Here is a 25,275-nt window from a genome sequence, read left to right on the forward strand (position 1 = left end):
AGGGCTAATATTCCAGCCAAGTTACAGGGGAAATAAGATATATATAATAATAAATTAATGTTTAAATAGCCCCAAATAGTCTTTTCATGACCTTACGGGGGAGACAAAAAGTAAAATACATCAAAAAAGAATTAAAGTAAAAAATTATAATAATGTAAAAAAAATTGAGAAAAAAAATTAATAAAAAAGAAACCCATTGCCAGTTTGAATAGCTTTTTTTAGCCAATACAGGTTGAAAAAAAAGAACAACACGTGTCTGATATATAAAATTGATTTTAATAGAAAGAGGAAAAAAAAAAATATAAAAATGCATTTTAGTGTGGACGTAAAAAGAGTGGAAAAATTTGTATTTCCTTTTTTTCTGCATATTTTCCTCATTAAAAAAAAAAAATAAGATTTTAGAGCTCTTAAAATCGCATGTACGAAAACATTCGAAAATGTACTTGGTCACGAAGGGCTTGAAATTGCCTTGTGTTGTACAAATTAAAATAGAAGTGTCCTGCATGGATATGCTTATACTGTAAAAATGTTTAGTTCTATATTCCCAGAGGGGAATTTATAAAAATTGGTAAGAATGGTTTAGAGCTACATTGGAGATACCGCCATACCCTGATACCAATAAAGCCACCAAGTTCTCATTTATGGCATATTATATGGATGCTATAGAGGGCGCAGAGGTAACAGTCACACCTGGGAACTCAGGTGACCTAAAAAGTGGCCTCTTTGACTATCTGAATTCTTTGGATGGATGGTAATGTATGTTGGGGAAGGTTAACATCGCCCAACTTTTTGAGCGTTTTGAAAAGGCAAAAATGAGATGCCCACTGCATATAATCATATATAGATGGTTTGGTAGACTGATGAATTTATTGCAGCAATCGGCAAATAACTGATAAAAATGAGAATTCTAAGACATCAATGCGTTTTGGGAAGGCAAGATTCCCTTTATCAAGCTAAAAAAGATAGCTCAGAATGGTTTCTAATGGAGATAAGCAGCCCCTATTTCTTCTCCATTATTTGCTAGTTCAGCAAAATTGCATACGGTAATTTATTTTTTGTTTAAATCATGGAATATATATAAATATATCATTTTTTTTCTATTACAAAATATTGTAATAATATTCATTTTGATTCCAGATACATAAAAATAAAGAGGAAATTGCTGTGTTAAATGCCGGTGTTGTTGGAAATAATCAGACTGTTATGAGCCAAATTGCCCTACTCAACACAAAGGTTTGTGATTATTGATGGCGCTTTGACAGCTGATGTTAGGTAGTTAAAGAGATTTACATGGACTGTAATATTGATGCCTGGCACATGAACAAAGAGGTTGTGGTTCTCCCTGATCTATCAGTATAATTATTCATACCTTACCGTAGATCCTTGTGATTTCAGAAATGCATTTTTTTTCAAGCGCTCCTGTCACCAGAGTTTACAATACAAAATGCATACACGATTACATAAGTCTCTTAGACCTGATGAGGTTTGTGTACTTACGGTGACAATCCATATCAGAAAGGTCATACAATCCATTTTGAAAATGTTAGTCTTAAGCTTTACCCACCCAGTCTGATTGACAGCTTCTTTAGTGTCCCTCCTCTTTACCATTCCGCCTAAATCAATACCCATCAAACCTGACAGCTCTCCAGTGTCCCTCCTCCCTGCTGCTGCTGCTAAATCTATGTTTATCAAGCCTGACTGACAGCTCCTCAGTGACTCTCCTACCTGCTGCTGCAAAATCTATGCCAATCATTCCTGGCTCCTCAGTGACCCCCCTTCCTGCTGCTGCTGAATTTCTGTCCACCTAACTTGATTAACAGCTCCTCAGTGTCCCTCCTCCCTGCTGCTAAATCTATGCCCATCAAGCCTGGCTGACAGCTCCTACCTGCTGCTGCTGCTGAATCCTTGCCCACCTAACTGGATTAGCAGCTCTTTTGTGTCCCTCATTCCTGCAGCTGAATCTCTATACACCCAGTATAATTGACAGCTCCTCGGTGTCCCTCCTCCCTGCTGCTGAAATATCATACTGCTCAGTACAAGCTGCAGCTGTCAGTCAGTACGCTGGGGGAGCACATACTGGATACACTTGGACTGATTAGCTCTATCTTTAGCTGTACACCAGCCTCATTAGGTCTAAGAGCTTCATTTAAAAACAAATGCAGTGAAATCTGGTGACCGATCCACTTGCACACATTTTACTGGCAGTTCCACTTTTCACCATTACCGTTAACAATAATTTCCATAGACGCCAATGCAATAGCACCCAAAAACCTTAATCTTGCAGTCAGTGTCAGACTGAAGAACACTGGGCCCACCAGAGGATTTTATTCTGGGGGCACACCTTTCTCCCCTACTCAAAGTTCCCATAGCAGCTGCAAGGTTTGCACTTTGAACTCTCCTTAAGGAGAAGCCAGGGCCCACCGAAGGATTCTCCGGTTCTCTGGTGGGCCAGTCCAACCCTGCTTGCAGTGATCAAATTGAAGAAAATGCTGATCTTGAGGCCTATGCACACAACCGTGGTAGGGCTTCACACATCCTTTAAGTCATACACAACCATGATTCCATCCTCATAGAAGTCTATGGGGCCTTCCTGTACCTCTGCTTATCTCAGAACCAAGGGACCAGGTCTGAGCCGCAGGTCCATGAGTATGAATGTCATTGTGACAGGTACTGAATGCATTTCTCATTTTTTTTTTTTTTTGTCGCTTTTGCCCTTAGTTTACAGATGTTGAAAACCGAGTTCAACAGCTACAAGAGGTAAGACACGAATAAAGGTAGAGGAATAAATATAGCATGTCACACCCGGCCCCGGAGCTTACGGAGGCCTTCATAAGAAGACTAATACTATTAAAGACTCATAATAGTTGGGGGCCATGTTGAAGATTTTTTTCCCATTGGGGCCGTTGAGCTTTCAAGTTATGTCGCTGTTTATATAGTGATAAAATACATATAGTTGCCTCATCGGCCAGAATAATCATGTACAGTTAATTGACAAAGCAGCTTTCCTGGTTTCTTATGTGTGCTGTGGTGTAGCCAAAATGACACATAGAAAACAAAGATTCATGATCTTACATTAATACATGACTTATCTGCTGCACAATTTAACCCTACTCGACAAATTATGGACATGCCCTGTAAAGAGCATTAGTTAGGTGTATTTTTATTTTTAATGATCAAGCCACTTTCTCATGCCTCGCCCCCTCCTCGTGATCAAAGGGTCTAATAAAGGCCAGATGAACTATAAATGATGAGAGTTAGTGAACCCTCGGAACATGTGCTAAACTCGATTGTTTCTGTGAGGCCCATAGATATTGAATAAACTCAGCTGAGAGCCTTAATGCGGCATAAGCTTCCAGGAGCTCTCAACTGAGCAGATTAACCCCTGATCTGGTAAAAGAAACCTGCACCGTTTAATATGAAGGTGAAGTCCTTCTAAACAGCGCAGGAGTAGGAGAAATCAGATGCTGCGGTCTTCTGGTTCCTCTCTGTCGCAGTAAACCCATAACACTCTAACTCCATACAAAAATGAATCCAAAACGGTGAAATTTGGTGTATTTACCGAAAGATGGTATCAATAAAAACTACCGCACAGCATTCAAAATAAAATTACAGGTCTCGGAAAATAGCGGCACATACTAAATTCTTCTTTACAAAGTTCAACATATTTTAAAATCACTAAAATAATAAAAATCTCTACAAGTTTTGTACCTCCACCATCATACTCACCCAGAGAATCATATCACCAGGTCATTTTATATTACATAACGCTGTAAAAGCGAAACTTCAAAGATAGAATCGCGTGGGTTTTTTGTTTCACCATTTCACTTCACTTGGATTTATTTTTTCTGTTCTTTTCCCGTTTTCAGTAAATAATACGGTAAAGTGAACGGTGTTATTTAAATCTACAACTTCTTGATACTACAGGCTATTATAGAAGAAGAGCAAACAAAATACAAAAAAAAAATTGTCCCTGCCCTTGACGGGATTGACTTATGATTATTCTTCAGGAGCGCACCGCTCCCGTGCCTCCGTGCTTCCTGCTTGCTGGGGGATTGGTGCACTCCAGAAGATTGACAGAAAAGCGGCAAGCGTGAGCATAGAATCATAGAATCGTAGAGTTGGAAGGGACCTCCTGGGCCATCTGATCCAACCCCCTGCTCAAAGCAGGATTCACTAAATCATCCCAGTAAAGGTCATTATCTCAGTAAATTAGAATACTTTATAACACCAGCATAAAGTAATGATTTTAGAATCCGAAATGTTGGCCTCCTGAAATGTATGATCAGTAAATGCCCTCAGTACTTGGTTGGGGCTCCTTTGGCATCAATTAATAATAATAATAATAATCTTTATTTTTAAATAGCGCTAACATATTCCGCAGCGCTTTACAGTTTGCACACATTATCATCACTGTCCCCGATGGGCTAACAATCTAAATTCCCTATCAGAATGTCTTTGGAATGTGGGAGAAAACCGGAGAACCCGGAGGAAACCCACACAAACACGGGGAGAACATACAAACTCCTTGCAGATGTTGTCCTTGGTGGGATTCAAACCCGGGACTAACCGCTGAGCCACCGTGCTTTACAAAATATCACGTTTATTGTTTTCCTCTTTATTAAAACCTTCTGCCCGAACAGGGACTTGAACCCTGGACCCTCAGATTAAAAGTGTGATGCTCTACCGACTGAGCTGAACCAGAACAGCACAGAGATACTAAAGCTGACCCGATCTAGCTATTCGGCCACCTTCAGAGCAGAGCTTGCACTAAATCCAAGAACTTGCAAGTACGCGCTCTTTGCTTAGGAAGCCAGCCACCGCTAAAAAGACTACAGAGGTGGCCGGTAACTAGGAAATGAGCGGTAAGCTATAAAATTCAAAATCTGTCCTTTCTTGAGATTGGAGAGAATTTTTAATAAGAAGTAAATCGCAAAATGGTTTGATTTTTTACAAGCATTTTACATTTTTACCCATTTAACAAAATGAGAATAACCTTTTAAAAGGAATCAGTAGGATCAACTCCCCTAAAGCGTCTATATGGGCATGTACCTCATAGAATGTTGAATATATCTTGATATCTGCACTCCGATGTCTTATTCCAGAGTAATCCATATTTTTCTTAATATGTGAATGAGCTGTAAAGATCATTTACATATTAAGAAAAATGTTATGAACAAACATTGAATACGTAAGTCCTTATCTATGATCAATGATGTGCATTTTTTTGTTCTCCTACTGGCAGCATCAGAGAAGTCAATTTAGTGTTCATCTTTTTTTATTTCAGAAAATCAGCCGGAAAACCTGCACTACTAATCCGTGCCAGAACTCTGGAACGTGCCTCGATCTTGTAGATTCCTTCTTTTGTATGTGCTCCAATTATTGGACGGTAAGGAACCGACCTAGTGTTCAGTCACCTAGCAATGTTACAATCAGATCCACATAATCTGGCTTCTCAGCTCCGGACAAGATCGGCAATAATACGCAAACCTGGCAGGGCGACAGTTAACCAATCCCTGCAGCTTTTAAAACGATTGCTGTGTTTACAAAACTCGTAACGCAACATTCCGGCCCGATTCCGACTTCTGCTGTGATGACATTCCAACCACCAGTCACCAAACTGCCGGAGCCACTGATTGGCTGCAGGATTAGGTGACTGGTGGCCGGGATGTCATCTTTTCTGGTCCCAACGGAGAGAACAAAGGAACGGCAGCTCTGGACCGGAGGAGAACTCCAGTGGGGAGTATCCTCTTTTCTACAATGCTTCCTACCCTCTTTAATGTTTTCAACAAGAGTTCCTCCTTCTGACGGACCTGTCCTGCATTACACGGTCAACCCATCGGTTTAATGGGCATCCTATAATGTCACTTACCATAAATATGTTTTCTTTTTAACCTGGTGTAAATGCCGCCGTTCTCCTGAATCTGGAGATGTTTTTCTTTTCTTTCTGCGCCTCTCCGTTCCCAATATACAGGTTCCTCTTCCCTTTATATAAATCTAATCTTATTAGCCAAGTGGGTGTGGTCATCAACTCTTTTTTTATGGGCGTCTTCTTGAGGGTCACTCCCTCTTAACTAGACACATACAGTATATACATGGTGCAAAAAGGAAAAAGATGTTTTTTTGTGACATAGAGGACTATATTTTTAAAACATAGGTATTTTTTTATATTCAGTTATTTTTTTTATTTTGAAAATTCTAACTTAAATTACAGGCGATCGCTATTGTGTGTTTTTTTTTCATACAAGTAAAGAGTTGAGCGATTGGAGGAAGTGAGGGGTGCGGTTTGTGTTCATAGCGGCGGCGTGTTTTTACATAATTTAATCTTTTATCTAAATTTTGGCAATATGTCAAAGGACTTTTTTTTTTTAATTTATCTTCACCATCTAAATTGACCTTGCTTCTGGATTGGCAACTGGGTCGCTATTTGGTTTGTCTTTACTTATTGGCCAAATTAGATCAAATCAAGACATTACGCACTGTGGTATTAAGCGAATTGATAGGAGAGTAAAGTGGAACCATAAAGGGTTATTCCCATCTTTGTTGGATAGGCCTTGTAAATACAAGCAATTTCGCAATTTACTGTTTATTTAAATTTTCATCCGTTTTTGAGATATTAACAGTTTTCTTTCGTTTATAGCTCATTGCCTTGGTGATCGAACACCTCTGCTAGACAGTATAACACACACATTGCTTACAAGCTCTTTTCTATTGAGCTTGTAAGTACTGATTTGATGCTGTTACTTCCTAATCACCAGCTAGCTTCAGCACAGTGTTTACAATTTAGATGGGAGTAGAGGTCGGTTTCCATGTAAACAATCAATTAAGAAAAGTTTTTATTGCTCGAAAATGGCTGAAAATTTTAATAATCAGTAAATTGAAAAAGTGCTTTTACAAGCTCTATCTAACAATATCCATCTACAAAGATGGGAGTAACCCTTTAATAGTTTTCCTTAATTAGTTTAAAGAGTCAGCGTCTCCTTTGTGCAGGGATTGAGTCTGGTACTACAGCTCATCCCTATTAAAGTATAGGAATCTCAGCTGCTATACTATATGCAGCCCATAGACAAGAGTGGCGCTATTTCTCTGTCCTTGACCATTTAATGCCATATTATTGTAGTCAGTGGCAGATGATTTTCTGCCTGATTGGTCAGACCTAGGAATTATTTGTTCCAGTTTGTAATAAGCTTGTATTGTACAGCAAGATACTACGACTATAGCACTTACCGTGTAATAATTATGTTAGTTCCATCCTGTTTGGCCGAGTGACCATATAGAACAAGATCAGGACAACTGAACGCCATGCAGCCATTTAGTTGAAGTTATTTCAACTCCGATCATTTTTGTTGGCTCCTACAATTCAGTTCTGTCCTTGTAATCAATTATAAAGACCTACGGAGATGGAAGATGAATATATTGACACATAATGACGGTTCTTTCAAATGGCTGCATACATATTCTGAAGTTAGAACCTGATCCCTGGTCCTTGTGAGGCCAGGTCCTGAATCTGCTCCCTTGGTCCGTGTGCAGCCAGTTCCTGAACCCAAACCCCTGGTCCTTATCTGGCCAGTGCCTTAACCTGCTCCCTTGGTCCATGTTTGGCCAGTTCCTGAACCCGAACCCCTGGTCCTTGTGAGGCCAGTGCCTGAACCTGCTCCGTTGGTCCGTGTGCGGCCAGTTCCTGAACCCAAACCCGTGGTCCTTATGTGGCCAGTGCCTTAACCTGCTCCCTTGGTCCATGTTTGGCCAGTTCCTGAACCCGAACCCCTGGTCCTTGTGAGGCCAGTGCCTGAACCTGCTCCCTTGGTCCGTGTGCGGCCAGTTCCTGAACCCAAACCCGTGGTCCTTATGTGGCCAGTGCCTTAACCTGCTCCCTTGGTCCATGTTTGGCCAGTTCCTGAACCCGAACCCCTGGTCCTTGTGAGGCCAGTGCCTGAACCTGCTCCCTTGGTCCATGTGTGGCCAGTTCCTGAACCTGCTCCCTTGGTCCATGTGTGGCCAGAGTTCCTGAACCTGAACCCCTGGTCCTTGTGAGGCCAGTGCCTGAACCTGCTCCCTTGGTCCTTGTGTGGCCAGTTCCTGAACCCAAACCCCTGGTCCTTGTGAAGCCAGTGCCTGAACCTGCTCCCTTGGTCCGTGTGCGGCCAGTTCCTGAACCCGAACCCCTGGTCCTTGTGAGGCCAGTGCCTGAACCTGCTCCCTTGGTCCATGTGTGGCCAGTTCCTGAACCTGAACCCCTGGTCATTGTGAGGCCAGTGCCTGAACCTGCTCCCTTGGTCCTTGTGTTGCCAGTTCCTGAACCTGAACCCGAACCCCTGGTCCTTGTGAGGCCAGTGCCTGAACCTGCTCCCTTGGTCCATGTGTGGCCAGTTCCTGAACCTGAACCCCTGGTCCTTGTGAGACCAGTGCCTGAACCTGCTCCCTTGGTCCGTGTGTGGCCAGTGCCTGAACCCAAACCCCTGGTCCTTGTGCGCCCAGCGCCTTAACCTGCTCCCCTGGTTTTTGTATGGCCAGTTCCTGAATTAGTTCCCAAGTGTGTCTATCCAGTACTCCTTGCATCTTTCCTTCTCTCTCAAAGAAGCAGGAGCACTGGCTGAGGGCTACTTCTCCAACACTAAAGACGAGTTCAAAGATTTTCTATTGATTGTCCTCACTTTTTTTTAATTTCCCTTAGTGCGTACAGTATGCATTCTCACAGCCATCTCGTAAAGCAAAATAGAGTGTATGAGGCAAAAAAAAGTTAAGGGAGTTGTGATTTATGTAGACTTTTATTATTTCTTCAATATGAAGGGTTCAACATGTGCAGAAGATGTCAATGAATGTCAGATATATGGCGGAACAGGACTGGGATGTCAGAATGGAGCGTTATGTGAGAACACACCTGGAAGTTACAGGCAAGTCTCTATCTATCTATCTATCTATCTATCTATCTATCTATCTATCTATCTATCTATCTATCTATCTATCTATCTCATATTTGCCATTTACCTTACCATATGAATTCACCATATGTGATACAGCTGCTCCTGTACTCCAGAGTGGTATGGTCCACATTGTACCTCCAAGTATGACGACTGTAAAGCAGGGTCTGAAGAACTCTGTGTGCATGGAGTCTGTATAGATTTGGACAGAACACAGCAAGGCCAGGTATGTAATTGACTTCAAATCAACTTTTATAATTTATCAAATGGATAAAACCGAAGTTAATTAAGCTTTATAATGGAGTAACTCTAACATGGGATGTGACAAATTCCCCATGGTCCACGGTAAGAGTAAAGTTGGCTATACACATGAGATAGCTGGTGACACATTTGGCCCTCTACACCCCCATACCTTAATGCTTGGCTCACCCGGGATATGCGTTTTCAATAGGCATCAACCTACAGAAGGAATTTTAACTGCCCAATTCTTAAGTTCCCTGACACCATTGTAAAGAGGCCACCATATTTAACGGGTCGTCTGCATGTCTCAACAATGTTGGTGGATTTGTTCAACTATCAACTAATATGTATAGGGGCTTTAAACCTGTTTATCTTTCTTTCTTCCTTCATATAGCAAGTCTGTCTATCTATTATCTATCTATCTCCTCCAAAGAAAAGCAGAAAGCATTCACCGGTCTTTTGAAGAAATTCCGCTCTTTATTGACAATAAAAAAGCATGTTGGTCGGGGGAGTGAGGACGGGAGTGGGCAGAAACTTGACGACGGCCGTTTCGCGCCAAGTAGCGCTTCCACGGGTCAAATTAAGTGACCCGTGGAATTGACCCGTGGAAGCGCTAGTCGGTGCGAAATGGCAGTCGTCAAGTTTCTGCCCACTCCCGTCCTCACTCCCTCGGCCAACATGCTTTTTTATCGTCAATAAAGAGTGGAATTTCTTCAAAAGACCGGTGAGTGCTTTCTGCTTTTCTTTGGAGGATTTATTACCTGTGTTTTCTTGGACAAGCACCTGAGGTCATGAGGCGAAGTCTACAGCACGGTATAAAGCGGCAGCGTAGGATTTCATCAGCACTGGCGGTGCCGCCCGTCTTTTTTTCTTGCAGCCCAGTGGCTATCTATCTATCTATCTATCTATCTATCTATCTATCTATCTATCTATCAATCAGAGTGGTGGACTGTACTATTGTGTTCCTACCCATCTCGCTGTGCTGCATATTATAATTTGAATAGAGTCATGCGATTTTAGATATATTTTGACATATATGGTGTGGAGCAGGTATAGGTTAAGAATAAGAATGTAAGGTAGTGACTATAGGGTAAGATAGACTCTGGTAAGCATTATAAGTATAATATGTTTAAAGTATGTAAATATATTGTATAATGTTTGTGAAGGAGATCTGCCCAGCAACATATTGTAGGGGCAGACATTGTTAAAGTTTAGGATTAGCCCATAGTGGGAGGGGAAAGCCCCAGTAAAAAGGGACCGTTACCTGATAGCAGATTTGAGGGGAAATAGAGTAATTAAACCATAGAAAACAATGTCTCCTTTAATCCTATTCTATACCCAAATAGAAGACTTCACAGATATACTATGAAAAGCTACAATTATTTATTAATTTAACATTACAATAGAGTTTTTCTTTATATACATTTATTTCAGTTTTAATAATATATAATCTGTACATTATTTTATACAAATTTGAATTTACAGTCATATACTTTGTTTCTGATCATTGCTATTGACCTCGCAGCCCAGATACAGCTGTGTATGTGACGCTGGATGGACGACACCGAGCGGAGCGTCTTCATGTACGGAAGACATCGATGAGTGTTCTCTGCTCAGTCCTCCCTGCTCTCAGAATCCTCAAGTGCCGTGTGACAACACTATCGGTTCCTTTACCTGTGGACCTTGCCCGGCAGGTATTGCCATGCATCTCAATGGAAAAAAAAATGGGAATACTGGGAACTTACTGTACATGCATACGTGGAAAAAATAAAAGCTTGACTTAAAACGTTTACTGGTTAGCTAGTTATATACAGCTCGGAGAAACTTGTCTGACAACCCATACTGCTGACTCTATATATGTTGTCACTCAGGTTTTCTGTGCACCGTTTTGATCAATTATTCTCAGTCTCCTGATTGTGCTTTGACTCCTTATAGGTTGGCAAGGAAATGGGTACAGTTGTCAGGATATTGATGAGTGTCAGACAGACAATGGTGGCTGTTCTTTGGCACCCCTGGTAAAATGTATGAACACTATGGGCTCCTATCATTGTGGCCCTTGTCCTTCAGGTACGTTACTTATTATATGTCGCTCATAACTGACTTTGTTTTATGATATTTTGCTCTGAAAAAGTAAAATTATTACCCTAAACAGGTTATGAAGGTGACGGTCAAACCTGCAGTCAAGTGGACGCCTGTTCTGTCAATAATGGAGGCTGCCACCCATTGGCTTCATGTGCCCCAAGAGAAGGTAACATTGTTGTCACGATTCCGCCTATCGAGGTTTGACTGACAGTTCAGCAGTCCATTCTAGGACAGGAGTGTGCTGAGCTGTCAGTATGGTGATGGACTGCTCTTCCGTCCAATCGGATGCTGGGGCATGCTGGGCTGTCAGCGTCTTGAGTGACAGATTAGCTGTCCAAGGGTCAGGGTGTGTCAGGGCTTCGTCCATGTGTCTCCTGTTCATAGTAATTAAACAGCTATTTAGCCGACTCTCTTTCTTAGATTTCTTCGAATCGTAGCTTTGCTCAAGAGCTGTGTGTTTGCTCTGTGATCCTAGTCTTGTATTCTAATCTTTGCTGCTCAACCTTGGATTTCCTTGACCATCCTTTTGCCTAGCCCTTTTGTCGTGATCCGCTACCTTCTTGGGATTTTGACCTCGGACTGTTTCCTGACTATGCCTTTGTCTCTCCCCTCTGTCTATGACTTACTCCCCTGGCTTTTGACCTCGGACCTCTTGACAACCCAGCCTCACGGTTTCTCCATGAGTAGCGACTACCTTTATTGATTTAATTGATCTTAGAGAAGAAAATCCATGCATCACCTGGCTAAAATTATGACTTAGTTTCTACTACTTTTTGTGTTCTCTCAGAGGGTACCTTGCCAATCTGTGTCTGTCCGCCTGGGTACTCTGGAAATGGATACGGGGAATATGGATGTCTGCCTATCAGTGACATTTGTGAGAAGGACAATCCTTGTGTAAATGGAGTTTGCAAGGTGGGTCATTATATCATATCTGTCTTCTTCAAATATTGGGGTTATTTCATAATGACAGCTTGAAAAAATATGGACAATATGTGAAAATTGTAAGTTTACTAGAAATGAATCAAGGCTTGAATAAGTGCCGGCCATAGGAATATAACATAAGTTGCTTCATCATGACAAACCGTGCACTTTAGCACCCATTTATTGTTGTACAGGGATCACCGGAGTTCCATGTGCTTCTAATCAGATGGATATTCACCGCTGTTACAATACGTGACTCTTGAAGAAATGTCTTATCAATGTTGTATCTGTAGTCAAAGAATTCTGAAAGCTCAGCAAAAAAAGAAAAGGACCGTTCACCTATCACCAAAATGCCCTCTGTATAATAGAGCAGTGCACATAGGAAGGAGCAATTCATGCCAACATTGTATACTAAATGGGAAAACCTGGGCAAAACTGATATGGAAAAGGACTTAGGAATATTGGAGGAAAGTAAACTTCACAGTATCAACCAGTGTCAGGCAGCTGCTTGCCAAGGCAAATAACATCGTAGGATGCATCAAAAGGGGCAAAGATGCTCATAGTTCTACCATTTTATGGCTCACTAGTCAGACACATATAGTGCGTACAATTTTAGGCACTGGTGCTCAGGAATGGCATAGTAGAGCTAGAGTGATTCATAGAAAAAATGGAATGGGTGAACTAAAATTAGGGGTTTAGTTTAGAAAAAAGTATGTTATTATGTAATTATACACAGGACTGTAGTTATAGCAAGAGATAAATCTACTATTTCTACAGGAAAAGGTTTTTATATCGATGTAATTGTGGACTCTAAGAGCAGTTAAGCATGGATTCTTTACTGTAAGAGCAGTTAGGCATTGATTCTTTACTGTAAGAGCAGTTAGACAAGGATTCTATATCGTATGAGCAGTTACGCATGGATTCTTTACTGTAAGAGCAGTTAGAAAAATAATTCTTTACTGTAAGAGCAGTTAGGCATGGCTTCTTTATTGTAAGAGCAATTAAGCATGGATTCTTTACTGTAAGAGCAGTTAGACAAGGATTCTTTACTGTAAGAGCAGTTAGACAATGATTCTTTACTGTAAGAGCAGTTAGGCATGGATTCTTTATTGTAAGAGCAGTTAAGCATGGATTCTTTACTGTAAGAGCAGTTAGACAAGGATTCTTTACTGTAAGAGCAGTTAGACAAGGATTCTTTACTGTAAGAGCAGTTAGGCATGGATTCTTTATTGTAAGAACAGTTAAGCATGGATTCTTTATTGTAAGAACAGTTAAGCATGGATTCTTTACTGTAAGAGCAGTTAGACAAGGATTCTTTACTGTAAGAGCAGTTAAGCATGAATTATTTACTGTAAGAGCAGTTAGACAAGGATTCTTTACTGTAAGAGCACTTAGGCATGGATTTTTTACTGTAAGAGCAGTTACGCCTGGATTGTTTACTATAAGAGCAGTTAGACAAGGATTCTTTACTGTAAGAGCAGTTAGGCATGGATTGTTTACTGTAAGAGCAGTTGGACAAGGATTCTTTATTGTAAGAGCAGTTAGACAAGGATTCTTTATTGTAAGAGCAGTTAAGCATGGACTCTTTACTGTAAGAGCAGTTAGACAAGGATTCTTTACTGTAAGAGCAGTTAAGCATGGATTCTTTACTGTAAGAGCAGTTAGACAAGGATTCTTTACTGTAAGAGCAGTTAGACAAGGATTCTTTACTGTAAGAGCAGTTAGGCATGGATTCTTTATTTTAAGAGTAGTTAAGCATGGATTCTTTACTGTAAGAGCAGTTAGACAAGGATTCTTTACTGTAAGAGCAGTTAAGCATGGATTCTTTACTGTAAGAGCAGTTAGACATGGATTCTTTACTGTAAGAGCAGTTAGGCATGGATTCTTTATTGTAAGAACAGTTAAGCATGGATTCTTTACTGTAAGAGCAGTTAGACAAGGATTCTTTACTGTAAGAGCAGTTAAGCATGGATTATTTACTGTAAGAGCAGTTAGACAAGGATTCTTTAATGTAAGAGCAGTTAAGCATTGATTATTTACTATAAGAGCAGTTAGGCATGGATTTTTTACTGTAAGAGCAGTTACGCCTGGATTGTTTACTATAAGAGCAGTTAGACAAGGATTCTTTACTGTAAGAGCAGTTAGGCATGGATTGTTTACTGTAAGAGCAGTTGGACAAGGATTCTTTATTGTAAGAGCAGTTAGACAAGGATTCTTTATTGTAAGAGCAGTTAGGCATGGATTCTTTACTGTAAGAGCAGTTAGACATGGATTCTTTACTGTAAGAGCAGTTAGACAAGGATTCTTTACTGTAAGAACAGCTAGGCATGGATTCTTTATTGTAAGAGCAGTTAAGCATGGATTCTTTACTGTAAGAGCAGTTAGACAAGGATTCTTTACTTAGAGCAGTTAAGCATGGATTCTTTACTGTAAGAGCAGTTAGACAAGGATTATTTACTGTAAGAGCAGTTAAGCATGGATTTTTTACTATAAGAGCAGTTAGGCATGGATGTTTTTACTGTAAGAGAAGTTACGCATAGGTTGTTTACTATAAGAGCAGTTAGACAAGGATTCTTTACTGTAAGCAGTTAGACAAGGATTATTTACTGTAAGAGCAGTTAGGCACAGATTCTTTATTTTAAGAGTAGTTAAGCATGGATTCTTTACTGTAAGAGCAGTTAGACAAGGATTCTTTACTGTAAGAGCAGTTAAGCATGGATTCTTTACTGTAAGAGCAGTTAGACATGGATTCTTTACTGTAAGAGCAGTTAGGCATGGATTCTTTATTGTAAGAACAGTTAAGCATGGATTCTTTACTGTAAGAGCAGTTAGACAAGGATTATTTACTGTAAGAGCAGTTAAGCATGGATTATTTACTGTAAGAGCAGTTAGACAAGGATTCTTTAATGTAAGAGCAGTTAAGCATTGATTATTTACTATAAGAGCAGTTAGGCATGGATTTTTTACTGTAAGAGCAGTTACGCCTGGATTGTTTACTATAAGAGCAGTTAGGCATGGATTTTTTACTGTAAGAGCAGTTACGCCTGGATTGTTTACTATAAGAGCAGTTAGACAAGGATTCTTTATTGTAAGAGCAGTTAGGCATGGATTGTTTACTGTAAGAGCAGTTGGACAAGGATTCTTTATTGTAAGAGCAGTTAGACAAGGATTCTTTATTGTAAGAGCAGTTAGGCATGGATTCTTTACTGTAAGAGCAGTTAGACATGGATTCTTTACTGTAAGAGCAGTTAGACAAGGATTCTTTACTGTAAGAGCAGCTAGGCATCGATTCTTTATTGTAAGAGCAGTTAAGCATGGATTCTTTACTGTAAGAGCAGTTAGACAAGGATTCTTTACTGTTAGAGCAGTTAAGCATGGATTCTTTACTGTAAGAGCAGTTAGACAAGGATTATTTACTGTAAGAGCAGTTAAGCATGGATTCTTTACTATAAGAGCAGTTAGGCATGGATGTTTTTACTGTAAGAGAAGTTACGCATAGGTTGTTTACTATAAGAGCAGTTAGACAAGGATTCTTTACTGTAAGCCGTTAGATGAGGATTCTTTACTGTAAGAGCAGTTAGACATTGATTCTTTATTATAAGAGCAGTTAGGCATGGATTCTTTACTGTAAGAGCAGATAGACAAGGATTCTTTATTGTAAGAGCAGTTAGACAAGGATTCTTTATTGTAAGAGCAATATAATACTATAGAAATCTCTGCCAGTAAAAGGGGTAAAATTCACTTAAAAAGTCCAAAATGAGGCCTGAATACCCTTCTTTAGAGTATTAATATTACAGTATTACACTCATGGTGCCAAAGATTGTATCTTGATTGTGAGTATATAAAAAAAAGTGTAAAAACTGTGATTAAAAAAAGTAAAGAAATGTGAGCGGAACCAACAATTTGAAGAATTCACCTATAGCTCAGATGGGAAGTGTGAACTAACTTTACTCACTTAAAAACAAATCTGAATTATGCCAATGTACCAAAATGCCACATTGTCCTACCAAGGCTATATATGAATCAGATCCCAGGCCATAGCTATAGGGGGTACAGAGGGAGCAATCACACCTTGGCTCTCCATTTGGATTTGCTATGGGAAAAATTCCCCCAAAACCTTAAACTATAGCAGTTATGGTTAGGAGTGAATTGTTATCTGTTTTTTTCTTTTTTCTCTCTTTCAGCCTGGCATCTCAAGCTATACTTGTGAGTGTCATTCAGGGTGGAATGGTACCAACTGTACAGAAAACATTAATGAATGTGCCAGCAATCCGTGTCAGAATGGAGGCATCTGTATAGATGGAATCAATGGTTACACATGTGACTGCTCCAGCGGATGGACAGGATTCCACTGCGAAATCCAAACACAAGGTGCAGAGCTGCTCGCTGTTACTATTTAATGCATTTGTTATTGTTCCTTACACTCACTTATTTATAAGCATGTTTTGGTTTTGTTGTTTTGTATTTTTTACATAAGTGAGGCTGAAGCATTATTTTGGATGTGAAAAATATATTAAACCTCTATGAAAAAATGCCGGACAGGATAGCCTAATAGCGATTGTGGCTTTGTAAAGAGGACACCATGATTGTAATGGGAACTGAGCTGTACGCTAGGGTCAGAGTGTGATCAGAGTGTGTGATCAGAGTGTGTGATCGGAGTGTGATCAGAGCGTATGATCAGAGCGTGTGATCAGAGTGTGTGATCAGAGTATGTGATCAGAGTGTGATCGGAGTGTGTAATCGGAGTGTGATCAGAGTGTGCGATTGGAGTGTGACCAGAGTGTGTGATCGGAGTGTAATCAAAGTGTGTGATCGGAGTTTGATCACAGTGTATGAACGGAGTGCGATTGGAGTTTGATCAGAGTATTTTTCGTCATCTGATTGAATCAGGCCGATTATGCTAATCACACTGTGATCAGAGTGTGTGATCAGAGTGTGTGATCAGAGTGTGTGATCAGAGTCTGATTGAAGTGTGATCAGAGTGTGTGATGAGAGTGTGATCAAAGTGTGTGATCAGAATGTGTGATCGGAGTTTGATCAGAATGTGATCAGAGTATTTTCTGTAATCCGATAGAATCAGGCCAAGTATGCTAATCACATTCTGATCAAAGTGTGATCAGTGTGATCTGATTCTCTTGGATGAGAAAAACTAATTTCTCCATCTTCTCCATTCTGTCACTCCATGGAAATCGGACTGTACTCAGATGTCATCAGAGTGCAGTACAATGTTATCCACAAACCAAATATCAGATCCAACTCGTGCATGCTGCGAGACTGTGGCGACCCCCAGAGACCCCCAGAGCCAGGACCCCAACCCCCACCTTGGCACACTTTCAAAACAACGAAACCCAAACAAATAACGAACACAACACGGAATGATGGGTGAAGGTCGGTCACAGCTTTATTATTTTTTTTCTTTAATAACAACCATTAGAAAGGCACTTATTTATTAAGACGCGTTCGTCACCCAATGCCCTGTACCAAATTCACAGGCAAGTCAGCCAACGAGCCGTAAACTTGTGTCCTTTCTTTTCTTTTATCGCTGTGACTTGAAATCTAGAAAAAACAAACAGAAAAACATTACAAACTTTTGACAATAAAGGAGGGAGGGTGGGACAAGCGCCTCCAGGACCTGCTCAAAAAACCTGGAGGAAGAGGGAGAAAGGAGGGGAAAACACTTTATCTATATATATATATATATAGCCCAAAAGGGGGGGTCATCAACCACCGCTGTCCCTGATTGGGCCCACAAAATTCCTCGCTCCGCCCCCATATACCCCACCCGTGGCAGCTAACCAAAGCATGCCTCAGGAAAACTTGGGGGAAAAAGGGAGAGGAAAAGGGGGGGAACAAAACAAGGGAAAGGAGGGCGCCACAGTCAGAGGCACCCTCCATAAACAGTGCGGTGCCTGCCATTTTGTTCAAGGACCGGCTTAGTCTGAGGAAAATTTCGAACTTTTACACCGCCCGTAGACTAACGTTGGTTTGAGTGTGATCCGAGTTTGTCACATCGCACTCTGACTAAAAATACACTCATGTGCTTTTTCCATAACACCCATTTGTGGTCAGTATTTTAAAAAAGCAGCCAGGACTAAAATCAAGCCTTTCTCGTGATTGCGTGCTTCCTAATGGCTGAGCCTCCACTTATTGGCATTAGTTATGCCTTCGTCAACCTTTGCAGACATTTTTTTGCATTGCTCCAGTACTTTGAAAATGACAAAAATGCAGAAAATTTTCTTTTATTAGAACTCAGCATCTTGTGTATTCGGCTCAAATGCAAACCTATGTGTTTCCATGGTAACAGACTACAAACAAAGTCTGCGTAGTCTGACATTTCTATCATCCTCCTTTGCATCTATCCCTCACTTCTTGCTTACAAGCAAGTAGTAAGTTATCAAGTAGAGGAAAGATAGACGGCAATATGATTACATAACCGGACTGCACGGCTTTTGTTTGCCGTCTGCTACCTTGGACGCACATTGGTCTGCACGGGAGCTGTAGACACACAACAATTGCCAAAGTATATATTATTTTAATCTCTCTATTCATGTATTTCTAGAATAAAAATACCATGGTTTTTTTTTTAATATGGAATCATTACAAACATTAATTGTTTTTTAATAGTAGAACGTTTTCCAATCCTATATACTATATAATGTGCATATAATATATTGTGTATATGTTGTATTGTGTTACTTATGTGGCTTATTATTTTAAGCTAACATTAGTTTTGTGTCTCTTTTTAGATTGTGGAGGTGTTTTAACTGGTATAAATGGGACATTCAGTTATCCAAGCAATCCAGGCAGTGAATCATATGGAGAGAATATGAACTGCTATTGGCTCATAAAAACTGAGGCCAACAAGGTGAGTACGACATATTACACATATAGCAATTATATTTCCGAATGCTTTCAGGAGAATGAAAATGGCCAATCTTTGTGTTAAAAAAAAGAAAAAAAAAAAGCACCAAGCCAAATTACCCAACCCCTTCCCCATAATGGTGACCAGAGTACAAAAAATGAATGTCTTCTTTTCCCTAATGTGGAGGCAGTAGACGAGGGGGGTAGAGGGAGTCAATCAAATAGCGAATAACTGGAGTATCCGACTACACACAGATTTGTTTGTAGTCTGTAACTATGGAGACATGTAATCTGCATAGGAGCTGTACACAACAAGGCTTAGGCTACTTTCACACTTGCGCAGTGCAAACGGGCATAAAAAGCTCATCATGCGTTTGCTTGTTTTTTGCGCATTGGTTTTTGTAAAAAAAATGCATGCTTTTTTTGCGATGACGTGCGCATGACCATGCGCATGTCAGCGCTCCCATAGACTTTAATGTGTTTTTGGGTGAATTTCGTGCGCATGCTTTTTTTTTGAGACATGAGGACGCACAAAAAAATGCAACAGGATGCATTTTGTGCGCCCGGGCGTACACTGCAAAAAAATGCATGCACGTACAAACGCTTGACAATGCGCACCCATGTTAAGTATAGGGGGAAAAAACGCATGCGCCTTTATGCGCAAAAACGCAGCGCAAAAAAGCGCAAGTGTGAAAGTAGCCTTAGCTGCACAATTTTTCTGAAATTGCAAAGTCCTATCACTTGCATTTTTACCAGCGCAGTGAATTGCAAGAATTTGATTTCTCCTTTTGCTTCCATAGATTCTGCGCATTTCATTCCCGTATTTCAGCTTGGAAGTGAGCCAGACTTGCAGTTTTGATTTTCTTCAAATCCACGATGGACAAACAATATTGGATAACATGTTGGGAAAATTCTGCGGGAACACCGTCCCAGAAGAACTTTTTAGCTCCCATAATGCGTTATATCTCTGGTTCAAATCAGATCACAAATTCAATAATGGAGGATTTCGGATTAACTGGGAAGCCAGGGATCCAGGTGTGTAGTAATTACGTTAACAAGTCTTCAGTTCACTTGCAGCACCTCCGCAGGGGAGATGAGGCATTACACAGTCGGTCTGCCTTATTGACACAATTTTACATTATGTCCATTCAGTGGAGTTATTTTCTGGTCCCTTACACCCCCAAATAGATGATATGTTAATGTTGCATAATAATTACCCTGTTTTCTATTTAGTGTGTGGAGGTGAAATCACAGAAACTCATGGATCCATATTTTCCCCGGGTTATCCTGGCAATTATCCTCCTAGTCGAGACTGTTACTGGACAATCTCTGTTGACCCCGATCTCTACATCACCTTTTCTTTTGGCGTATTAAGTCTGGAAGAACACAGCACCTGCAAGTATGATTACCTGGAGGTATATACACCTGCACTCTTATCAGTGTACTGATTTATGTGCTCTTCGCTCCATTGGCAAGCAATTCTTTCTTACAAACATGTGTTTTCTTTGTTTCGTACATGTTGCCATCTCATCACACTTTGTTACTCTACTGTATAATCATTTTTCTTCTTAGATTAAAGATGGTCTTCTGCCCAGCGACCCTACCATTGGTAAATATTGTAGCGCAAGCTCTCCAGCTCCTGTCCACACATCAGGTCCATATGCTTGGGTTCACTTTCATTCTGACAGTTCGACAACGGACAAAGGATTTCATATCACCTACATAACTTCTCCATGTGAGTAACAGTAACCAATGTCAAGGATCATAAATTGTGACTGTGCATCCAGACAAACGGCAAATCATTGTAAAAATTATGTTGTCCTACTCCTAAAAAGATCAGTCTAAGATACCGGCCACTGGAAAGCTCCGTTCTGAGGATCTTCTCCGCTGCCTGTCATAAATATAATGTGTCTACGGCAGTAGAGACCCTGAGACGGATTACCGTAAGTGAGGACAGGTCTATGTCTCTACAGGAAATGCAAGCAGGTTTTTATCTCTACTGGATGTGGGGATGGGTCTTTTCCTCTGTACAGGAAGTGGAGGTGGGTCTTTGACTCTCTACAGGAAATGGAGCCTTTTTTTGCTGCTCTACGGGAAGTGGAGGTGGCTCTTTGCCGCTCTACGGGAAGTGGAGGTGGGTCTTTGCCTCTCTCTACAGGAAATGGAGCCTTTTTTTGCTGCTCTACGGGAAGTGAAGGCGGGTCTTTGCCTCTCTCTACAGGAAGTGGAGGCGGGTCTTTGCCTCTCTACAGGAAGTGGAGGCCGGTCTTTGCCTCTACAGGAAGTGGAGGCGGGTCTTTGCCTCTCTACAGGAAGTGTGAATGATTTTTTTCTCTCTACAGGAAGTGGGATTGAGTTTTGGTCTTTCTGCTCCTGCTTTCCTGTCTGTCAAACCACATTCACAGCGATAACAGTGAAGTAGACTTTCTGCTCAGGGCAGGCAAGAAATTGAAAAATGGCAGGAGCAAAGCATGTCAGGATGTAAGAAAAATTATATTTCAGCATCTATATTGCTGTTTTTTGTCTCTACAGGAGAAAGGGGCAAGTCTTGCCTCTCTAAAGGAAGAAGGGGAGGGTTTTTTCTCCCTACAAGAATTGGGGGTGGGTCTTTCACCTCGGACAGAAAATGGGGCAGGGCTTTGTCTCTCTACAGAAAGTGGGGAGGGGTTTTTATATTTCTACAAGAAGTGAGGGTGGGTCTTTGTCTCATTTCAGGATGTGGGGGCAAGTCTTTGTCTCTCTATAGGACACTTGAATGGGTTTTTATCTCTCTGCAGGAAGAAGGGTGAGTTTTGGTCTTTCTAGCAAAAACAGTGAAGTGGGCTTTCAGTTCAGGTCAGGCAAGCCATTGCACAATGGCAGGAGCAAAGCATGCTGGGATGTAAGAAAAATGATATTTCAGCATCTATACTGCTGGTTTTTGTCTCTACAGGAAGAGGGAGCAAGTCTTTGTCTCTATAGGAAGAAGAGGTGGGTCTTTGACTCTTGACATAAAATGGGGCAGGGATTTGTTCCTCTACAGGAAGTGGGGGCAAGTTTTTGTCTCTCTACAGGAGGTGGGGAGGGTTATTTATATCTCTAAAGGAAGTGGGGATGGGTCTTTGTCTCTTTACAGGAAGTGGGGGCGGGTTTTTGTCGCTACAGAAAGTGAGGCGGGTGTTTTCTCCACAGGAAGTGGGGTGAGTCTTTGACTCTCAACAGAAAATGGGACAGGGCTTTATCTATCTACAGGAAATGGGGGCAAGTTTTTGTCTCTCTGCAAGAAGTGGAGGAGGGTCTTTACCTCTTTTCAGGAAGTGGGACAAGTCTTTGTCTCTATAGGAAGTGTGAATGGGTTTTTATTTCACTACAGGAAACGGGGATGAGGTTTGGTCTTTCTGCTCCTTCTTTCCCGTCTGTCGAACCGCATACATAGTGATAAACAGTGAAATGGGCTTTCAGTTCAGGGCTGGTAAGCCATTGAACAATAGCAAGAGCAAAGCATGCTGGGATGCAAGGGGGAAATGATATTTCAGCATCTATAGTGCTGGTAGATGAGGATGATGAGGAACCTCCTACTGAAAGAGTGTGGATGGCAAATTGCAGAGCATGAGAATCAGGACAATTCCTGGATATTTTACTTTTGTGTGCACTGAAATATTTTGCTCGTCTACAGATATTGTGCAAAAGGACAAGTAAATTTTAAATCTTCAACTATGAACCTTTGGGGATCTAATATAACCATTTATTTTACAATAATGATTGCAAAGCATAGGGAATCTCTCTCCAACCAAGGGCCTCATTGTTAAACAGATGGTTGTACAAAGATAAAGTTAGTTTATGAAGACCATAGTGATGGAGAGCACATTATGGTCCTAAAGCCTGGAAGGAACTTCTTAGGGCTCTTTCTCTCCACTGGTCCACAAACTATAGAAGACCACCAATATAAACACAGTGAGATAGTCCAAACAGATATATATTGCACAATTTTATTTATATCAAAAAGATCATTGACAGAAAAGAGGGCTAAAAGTGACAAGCAAAAACCGCATAAACCAAGGCGGTAAAGACAGTGCAGGGGACCTGATAAATATTGGAAATATTCACATCTGCAATCCAATGTAACAGGACTCTATGTAGAATTTATAGTAGTTGTAAACAGGTGCAAACTAAGGCAGTAAATACATCAATGTTATATACTCCATATAGACCCCCATCACAGAAATGGTTAAACATCCAGAGTGTAATCAGAGATTGTAATAAACATACCCGATGGTAGTACACAGGACACCATGCTGTCTCCCGCCCACCCTGACGCGCGTTTTGGAGATTTCCTTCCTCAGGGGGCGTCGGTCCACAAACTAGCATACAAGGGAGAAGGAAACCAGATCATGGGCTTAAATAAAAATATTCCATCATAAAGGACAGGAAATATACAGTGATAATAGTGTACAGGACAAATGTGACATCTTCTACTCTCTAATTTCCCATTCTCCGCGCAAGTCACTTACAGTACTTGTCTAGCTTCTCCAAGTTTTGCAATTTTTGGAGACAGCCAACCTCTTTAAACCATTTTTTTGTCTTTGATGTAACATTGGATCTGTTTGGTTGTTGATGACATCAAATACGTTCTTGATAGCAATTTTCCAATAATATCATATTGTTATTCTAGATGATATGTAATCACCAGTGGACACAATAATATAAAAATGGTATGTTTTTTGCCTTTGGCATAAGTTTAACTGCGTTTGTGCCTTTTTGACATAACAGCCGGACCTGCTTGTGGAGGAACTTTCACGGATCCTGAAGACTTCATTGTGTCTCCGGCATGGCCTGACGCTTACACTGGAGACAAGCAGTGCATTTATATTATCACGCAGGGATCAGCTGAAAAGATCAGCCTTAAATTCACTGTCATGGACCTGCAGAGCAGCACGGGGTGCTCCCTAACTAATATAGAGGTAGAGTTCTACATTTCTGCTCTAAAGTGAAACCTGGCGTGAGGCCGGACAGTAGAAATGAATACAAGATTATTCTTTAGATGCTCGTTCATATCACAAAACTCTCTTTTGGACCAGTGGTTATTGGTCCCTACTCGTTTCCATTTCATAGCTTGTGTAGTGGGGCCAACTGGGTTCACCTACTGGGAAATGGGACCATTCTATGAGCAAATTCACACTTTCCCAATATTGGAAAAGGTAATTGGAAAGGCTGCATATTTTCTTTTGAAAACAAGCCCACTCGCAGCCATGATTTTCAATTCCAGTGTAATCCCTTTAACCACAGCTTTGTTGTATGTTGTAGGTTAGAGATGGAGGTACGGAGTGGTCGTCCCTGATTGGCAGATACTGTGACAGCACAATCCCTGCTCCCATCACGTCAAGTTCAAACAAACTTTGGATAAAGTACAAGTCCGATGCTTCTGCTACGAGTTCCAAATTTCAAGCCTTTTACCAAGTCGGTAAGGTCATAGCCCTTGGATTTTATGAGCTCGTTACTGTATGCATGTACCTAAAAGCTTTACGCAGGGGAATGAGCTTGAAACTTTTCAGAAAACTTTTAGGTATAAGCTTTGGTAGTTCTAAAATATCAAACTAAGTATTAGTTACCCTCCCCAGGTCCAGCGCTGAGGCTCCACTTCTGCCCTGGTCTCTTGTTTGTCTGCAGCAGTAACGTCGACAGCACTTCAGCCAATCAGTGAGTTTATGTCATTTACAAAGGCCGATCTGCAGCACTGTCAGCGTCACATCAGTGCTACAGACAAACAGAAACCGGCGCAGCGACTCATCGCTGGATCCCTAGAGGATAAGTAATACTCAGTCTGATTTTTTGATAACTTCCAAAGTTTATACCCAAAAATTTGCTTAAATCAATTTCTGGTCACATCGGTTTAGATAATGAAATGTGATCAGTTTAGTAAGACGTCATAGACAATATAGTGGTATACGCAGAGTCTGAATGGAGGCTTTAGGAGCCTCTGTGTACTACAGAGCCACGGGCAATCTACTGTACGTGGTGCAATCACATAAGGCCACGTTCACATGTTCAGTATTTGGTCAGTATTTTCCATCAGTATTTGTAAGCCAAAATCAGGAGCGGAACAATCAGAGGAAAAGTATAATAGAAACTCGTCACCACTTCTGGATTTGGCTTCTAAATACTGATACTGACCGAATACTGAATGTGTGCTGTAAAATTACAGAAAAATTAAAGGGAATCTGTCAGTAGCATGATGCATCTATGTGGGTGTGTAGGTCATAGAAAGCTGAAAAAA

General features: G+C 40.8%; 1 protein-coding gene across 1 annotated transcript in view; it reads left to right on the forward strand.

Annotated features, from left to right (window-relative positions):
* Positions 1 to 25,275, forward strand: part of CUBN (cubilin) — a 180,968-nt gene that overhangs the window by 5,096 nt on the left and 150,597 nt on the right. The window contains exons 3-18 of the mRNA XM_073581881.1: positions 1,138 to 1,233; positions 2,719 to 2,757; positions 5,285 to 5,386; positions 8,788 to 8,891; positions 9,018 to 9,144; positions 10,684 to 10,852; positions 11,094 to 11,225; positions 11,311 to 11,406; positions 12,028 to 12,152; positions 16,346 to 16,532; positions 18,908 to 19,026; positions 19,823 to 20,057; positions 20,256 to 20,437; positions 20,595 to 20,757; positions 23,772 to 23,962; positions 24,306 to 24,462. Coding sequence (XP_073437982.1) covers positions 1,138 to 1,233; positions 2,719 to 2,757; positions 5,285 to 5,386; positions 8,788 to 8,891; positions 9,018 to 9,144; positions 10,684 to 10,852; positions 11,094 to 11,225; positions 11,311 to 11,406; positions 12,028 to 12,152; positions 16,346 to 16,532; positions 18,908 to 19,026; positions 19,823 to 20,057; positions 20,256 to 20,437; positions 20,595 to 20,757; positions 23,772 to 23,962; positions 24,306 to 24,462 — 2,224 coding nt within the window. The remainder of the gene's footprint in view (positions 1 to 1,137; positions 1,234 to 2,718; positions 2,758 to 5,284; positions 5,387 to 8,787; positions 8,892 to 9,017; positions 9,145 to 10,683; positions 10,853 to 11,093; positions 11,226 to 11,310; positions 11,407 to 12,027; positions 12,153 to 16,345; positions 16,533 to 18,907; positions 19,027 to 19,822; positions 20,058 to 20,255; positions 20,438 to 20,594; positions 20,758 to 23,771; positions 23,963 to 24,305; positions 24,463 to 25,275) is intronic.

Source organism: Dendrobates tinctorius, unplaced genomic scaffold (genome assembly GCF_039654945.1).
Source record: "Dendrobates tinctorius isolate UK_male_01 unplaced genomic scaffold, ASM3965494v1 ptg000070l, whole genome shotgun sequence".
NCBI lineage: Eukaryota > Metazoa > Chordata > Amphibia > Anura > Dendrobatidae > Dendrobates > Dendrobates tinctorius.